This window comes from Charadrius vociferus, unplaced genomic scaffold, assembly GCF_000708025.1.
Source record: "Charadrius vociferus isolate BGI_N301 unplaced genomic scaffold, ASM70802v2 scaffold321, whole genome shotgun sequence".
Classification (NCBI taxonomy): domain Eukaryota; kingdom Metazoa; phylum Chordata; class Aves; order Charadriiformes; family Charadriidae; genus Charadrius; species Charadrius vociferus.
Window position 1 is genome coordinate 2,507,072 of NW_009646934.1, and position 6,113 is coordinate 2,513,184.

Sequence of the window (6,113 nt, forward strand, 5' to 3'; positions counted from 1 at the left end):
CCCTCCGGGGCAGGGGCTGTAGCCAGGAGCCCGGCGGTCCTTCTCTGGAAGAAGTGCTAGGGAGCGCGGGGATGCTTCGTGAGAGCCTGCTTCCTGGTACGTCCCGCGTCAGAGCCCCATCACCTCAGGGGCGAGGCGGGTCTCTGGAGAGCTCTGGACGCCTGCTCGCATTTTTCTTGCTGAGAGTGAAGTAGCTGCATTTAAGGGAATTTTCCAGTTGCGTTAGAGCTTTGGGAAAGTCAGTCTGCGTGCTGTGAATTTGTGTCCTTTTCGAAGACCTGAGCTGCGTGAATGCTCAAGTGCGCATCAGATGCTTTCCTGTGTAATTAGGGGAAAGGCACGTTAAATTTGCAATTGCCAAAGTACTTGGAGGAATCAGGCTACAGACTGCTGAGCTAATCTCTGCAAAACATTAACGGTAGCGGGACTGCACGTGTAAGCAGCTGTGTATCGTGCTACAGTCACTCTCAGTAAAATTAAAACATTCAAATTTTTCTTGTAGCTGCTAAAATTATTGATTTATCTCTTGCCAGGTGCTTTGGCGCAATACGTTAGCTGCTTAGAATTGGTGAACAAAAGACTGCCTTGTGGCTTTGCTCAAATTGGAGTATGCTTTCACTCTATTCCAGAAAGCAAACAACACAACAAAACCCCTGTAAGGTAGAGTAATAGAGGGATTAATCCCTTTACATACTTAAACCAACTGTTTGCACTTGTTTAACTTTTGGATTATTTTTGAATACTGTCTCTTGCTTTTTCCCTGTTATTTTTGAAGGAGTTAACTTGCTGACCTTCCTATTGTTTAAAGAATAGGCGAAAGGACCACGTCTTTGCTTGCATGGTTTAGCTCTCCTAGAACTGCAGGACAGTGGCTCGATTACTGGTTACGCCAGAGGCTGCAATGGTGGAGAAAGGTAACACCAGCACACCCATGGGAAATCTTGGCCTGCTGCGTTACATCTCGGGCGGGGGGGGAATAGGTTTTATGGTGTTATATTGCTAGCCTATTCTTGTCACTGAAATACATGTATTCCTTGTAAGAAACAGAAAAACTACTTCAGTTTGACAGACCTGTTGAGTAGTTTGTAACGTGACTTGAAGAAAGGCAAATGTTTTGTGTGTAAGTGATTTGAGATCAAAATGCTCTAAAACAACAAAGAGATTTGGGCTGTAGTTTATAAAAATCTTTTACTGAAAATCATAGACATCAGCTTGCATTACAGACTTGGTTTTTGTAGTTAATACAGCATGCGCAGTAGTGATCACCTCTCATATCTTTTAATTTTCAGTTTGCAGTAGGCCCATCTAACTTCAGCAGCAGTGACTTTCAGGATGAAGAAGGAAGAAGAGGATTTAATTTACATTACAGTTTTCCTTGGGGGACAGAAACAATAGAAACACTGAAGAACCTCGGTGATACTGAACTATTAGAGATGTATCCAGGGGATAGTTCAAAATTACTTGTAAGCTTTACTATATTAAAATTTTTTTTATAAAGATGATAACGTGAGAGAAAGCGATTCTTTTCTGTTCCAGTTGCTTAGCATGTGACTATCTTTTTGTTCTTTTGGTGTAAAAACAGTACAATTGATACTCTGCAGTCAGACCTTAATTTTCAAAAGCAGATAAAATCGTGGTTTGGGTTTGGTTGGTTTTTTTTTTTTTGCAAGGAGTTAATTCTTCAAAGTTAGAAATTACCTGTATCTGTGAGTTAGATGTCAAGACAAACTCCGTCTGTGTTTTGCAGTAAGTTCGCATCAAAAAGAACCTGTAAATGTGTGTGTGGTTTTTTTTTTTTTTCCCCGTAGCTTGTCCAATTCCATGTATGTAGAAGTGTATGTGGATTCATGGATTATAAACGCTGCAAATACCTTTATAGAAGTTACCACACGCAGAAGGGGGAGTGGACCAGAGGGAAACCTTTCTACTGAATATGTTGGAGAGGGACAAAATTCTAGCAAATGGCGATGTTTGAAGTCAGACTGAATAGATAAAATGAGAGTAACTTTGTATTTTACCAGTAAATTGCAACCTTCTCCTTTTTGTGACAGTCCTGTCTGCCTTTCCTGGTTTCGCAGCTTATTTCTATCCAGAAGGCAGAAGACTTTAATGTAACCTATGAAACTGTGGGTTACGTAGTTATTTTTGAGAATATGGGGACAGGTCCTTGTGGTCACTGGAAAGTAATCTACAAACCGCCAAAAGAAAATGCAGAGTTTCAAGCGTATTTGCCATAGATTTCAATCTGTGATCAGAGAGGCAGGACAAGAAAATAATCGCATCCTGCTCTCGTCTGCTTTCCCCAGTGTTACAGTCGTGTCTAGGTACTCTTACACTTTAAAGATTGCTGATAACTTCTAAAAATATGTGTGACTATATTTTAAATGTAATAAGGGAGCTTGAGCTCAGTGTCTTACATTATACCTTTAAAGTAAACAAAAGGCCCTTTGAGACAATAGTTGAGGTATCCCTTTGTGGTTTTTTTTTTTCCTCTTCAGGGCCGAGATGGAAGGAAGAATGTTATTCCTCATGTTCTGTCTGTGAGTGGAAATCTGGACCGAGGAGTGTTAGCATATCTCTTTGATTCTCTACAGCTAGCTGAAAATCCATTAACAAAAAAGAAAAATTCACAGAGAAAGGTAACTTTCTGTAGAAAGTGTAAGGAAGAATGGATGATATAAGGCAGGGGCAGGTCTAAGTACAAACCGCACAGACAATGTGGTAAATTCAAGCATGGAAATATCTCCCTTTTCCACATCTCCGTCCTCTGTTCCCTTCCCCAAGAGGTGGAGACAGAACGCTTTTCACTGGTAGCAATAGGCTGGCCCCATGGGATTGCCTCTGTGGTCCTTTTCACCCACATAAGCAATTTTTCTGTCTTTCTCCGGTCACATTTCCTGTTTTACCTTCTCTCTGATGAGAAGGTAGGCAGTTGCCATGCAAGTGGTGAAGGAGTTAAGAGGGGTTGGAATGTAGCTGCTGTTTGTGGGAAAGAGGAGTTTGTCTCTTCCAGCATCATTTGAAGGTTGCTGAGAAGAGTAGAAAAAGTGGGACTATCATTATTCCTACTTTTACCCTGGTTTTCTGGAGTTAGAGTGCTAACTTTCAGACAGCACTTGTTAATAAACATCCTTTAAGAACAGACAGCAGACTGGATGGTAACTGTTTCCTGGGCTGTCTCCGATAGTTCTGGCTCCATTAAAGATGATGGAGTTCTGCTAGCAAACTTCAGCTCTTTTCTGGGGCTCAGCCAAAATGGACTAATTTCTACCACACTAACCTAGCTGGCATGCGTGCTAGTTATATAAAATACAGCTTGCTCCTAATTCAGGATTTTGGGCTATGAGAAAATTTTTGTATATTTAGAACCTTAATTTCAGTGGGGAAAAAAAAAAAGTATAAAAATTAGTATTTCCTAGTTCTGTTTAGAATTTCACACTAAATACATTTAGTAATCTGTTGCTTTTTGTAAAATTATTAGGTACTTAAGCTTCATCCTTGTTTAGCACCTCTTAAAGTGGCCTTGGATGTAGGAAAAGGTCCAACAACAGAGCTGAGACAGGTATGTTGTAAGAAAGTATTTTAATTTTGAGCATTGACTTTCCATGTAACCTGTTACAATTCAGACATCGTTTACATTGGAGAAAATCACACTGCGGCTTTGATTCTTAGAGATTCATGGTTGTGCAGGTTTCACAGTGCCTCCACTATGCAGCTTGTGAGTCGTAGCCGAAGGAGTACACCAGGCAGTAGGTGCCTTCCTTGCTTTAACACACTGCTTTTAGTGCTATTAGTAGAGTTGATATTTGTTCCATGCAAAATTAAGGAAAATAAATAACAAAATCCCTCTCAACTTCTTAATCTTTCAGAATTAGCTTAATGCATGGGTCACATCTTCAGAAGGATTTTTTAAAAGCTTTTGTTTAAGTCAGTCATTAAGTCAGTCCTCACAGAAGGGAGGAAGACTACACTGGTATGTTTTTAAATAGAAATGGAGATTTAATTGCAAAGCTGCTTTCTACTTTGAGATTCATTCAGCCAGAAAATTAACACCAGCTAGGAATGCTAATACCACACATACTAGAGTTTTAATGATTTCTTTGTAAAGGATTTCAAATGCTCAAAGTCTGTCTTTTAACTTTTGTTTTTAAATAAACACAGGTTTGTCAAGGATTGTTCAATGAACTGTCAGAAAATAGAATTTCTGTATGGCCGGGTTATCTTGAAACCGTGCAGGTATCTCTGGAACAGCTTTATACAAAGTAAGGAGAAACAGTCTTTTGTAAATTAAACTATGAAGGTGAAAGATGTCTTTCTGTGGACTAGCGAAAATATGCCTGTTTTCAGTAAGAAGTCATCGAGTGCAGTAACCACATGACTGAAGGCATGTATCCCAAACTATAAACTTGGATTCAATTAGTTGTATTAAAAAGAGCAATGCCAGATAGTTCATTTTTAAAATTAAGTAAAGTATAAGCCTTTCACATGTTATTCTTGTTTCTCTGGAACTGTGAAATGCCTTTAGAGACTCTCCTATTGAAAATAAATTTCTTAAGACGAGTTATAAGCTCGCAGAACTGTTTCCCACCCTCACCCCCCATTCTTGCATCTGGGCTGGTTCTGTGTTTCATTTTTATGTACTCTTTCAGATAGCACACTGTGTCTAGACTTGAACTTAAGAGTTCTTCCAAGTCTGGAACCATTACCATTAATGTATGTGACAAAATTATTTGTGCAGATAAAAACTGCTGTTCCATTTGAGGGCTTCATATAAGATTTGTTGATTGGGAGTGAATTTTGAGCATATTGATGAGTGGTTTTTCCCACACAACTGTTCATGTGCAGTAGTCTTCAAAGTAAGTCTGGCTATTGAATAACAGAAGAAAAATATATTCTGCTTCTACAAAAATACTCTTGTAATAGGTGACTAAATAACATTCTTTTTATGTACTAAAGTAAATAATTTAAAGAAATGTAATCAGGAAAGCAATGAAGGGCAACAAGAAAACAGATGTCTTCACACTGAACTTAGTGCAGTATAGCAAAATACATATTTACAGCTTATGGTCATTTGTACTAAGTTATCTGATTTTTTCATACACCAAAAGCAGTAACAGGTGTGCTCTTTTCTTTGCAGGTACGATGAGATGAGTGTTCTCTTCACGGTATTGATAACTGATGCCACTCTAGAGAATGGAGTGGTCCAGCTGAGAAGCAGAGACACCACCATGAAGGAAATGATGCACATTTCTAGGCTCAAGGACTTTTTAACTAAGTATGTAACAGCAGCCAAAAATGTGTAAACTTAAATTTGTCAAATAAAAGGAATTTCGTAAACATCTGTGCCTGAACTGACTTCTACAGTGTTATGGACTCTGTAGTTTCTCTGCAAATAGTTCTGCTAACACTTGCCGGCGCATCTGTTTTCTGTGAAATCTACGTCTTCCAGGTTACCTTGAAAAGAGGGAAGAAACAAACTTGTCCCTTGTTTGCAGGGCTAACCATACTCTCTTTCATGTCTTCGGTTTTACTATCTTATTGAAAACACCCTATCCTAATGTAAAAATTAATCTTTCATCTGTGTATTGCCAACACAATTATGGTCTCTGCAGGACAATGGTATTTTTTATATAAAATATTTTATATAAGACTTCCAAAACTTACTAACATCAGTAAGTATCTTTCTACTATCTGTTTGTAGGGATGTATTTTAATCACATGGCCTCAGTTCTTCAACACTTAAGCTATTTCATCTTGTACTTGCTAAACATAAAAATCAGAAATACATTACCAAGAGTAACAGGAAGAATAGGAAATAAATTGTAAATCGTTTTTGACAAGCATTTTTGTGGATAAAAAATGTCCATACATAGAAAATGGTGGAAAGGGACTAGTATGTGATCATATTTATCCTATAGCTAATTGTTGTAGTCAAAATCAGATACAAGAGTTTGCATAGACAGAAAATTGAGTGAGTCTGGTCTGTAGATTTACTATGTTGTACAGCTTGTTACATCACTGTACTGAAGTGCTTTAAGGTGTGCGCAACAAGGCACGCAGCCACTGAGGGTCATCGATGTCATGAAACATAGGAACTTGCCTTAAAAATTCCT

At 38.5% G+C, this 6,113-nt stretch overlaps 1 protein-coding gene across 1 annotated transcript; it reads left to right on the forward strand.

Moving 5' to 3' along the window:
- Positions 1-2: 2 nt before the first annotated feature.
- POLG2 (polymerase (DNA directed), gamma 2, accessory subunit) lies at positions 3-5,339 on the forward strand (the record flags this gene model as incomplete). The annotated part of the gene is made up of 8 exons (XM_009894806.1): positions 3-96; positions 534-660; positions 809-914; positions 1,290-1,463; positions 2,499-2,639; positions 3,482-3,562; positions 4,162-4,262; positions 5,138-5,339. Coding segments are annotated over 8 exons (990 nt in total), but the record flags the coding sequence as incomplete, so codon positions are not given.
- Between the last annotated feature and the right edge of the window lie 774 nt (positions 5,340-6,113).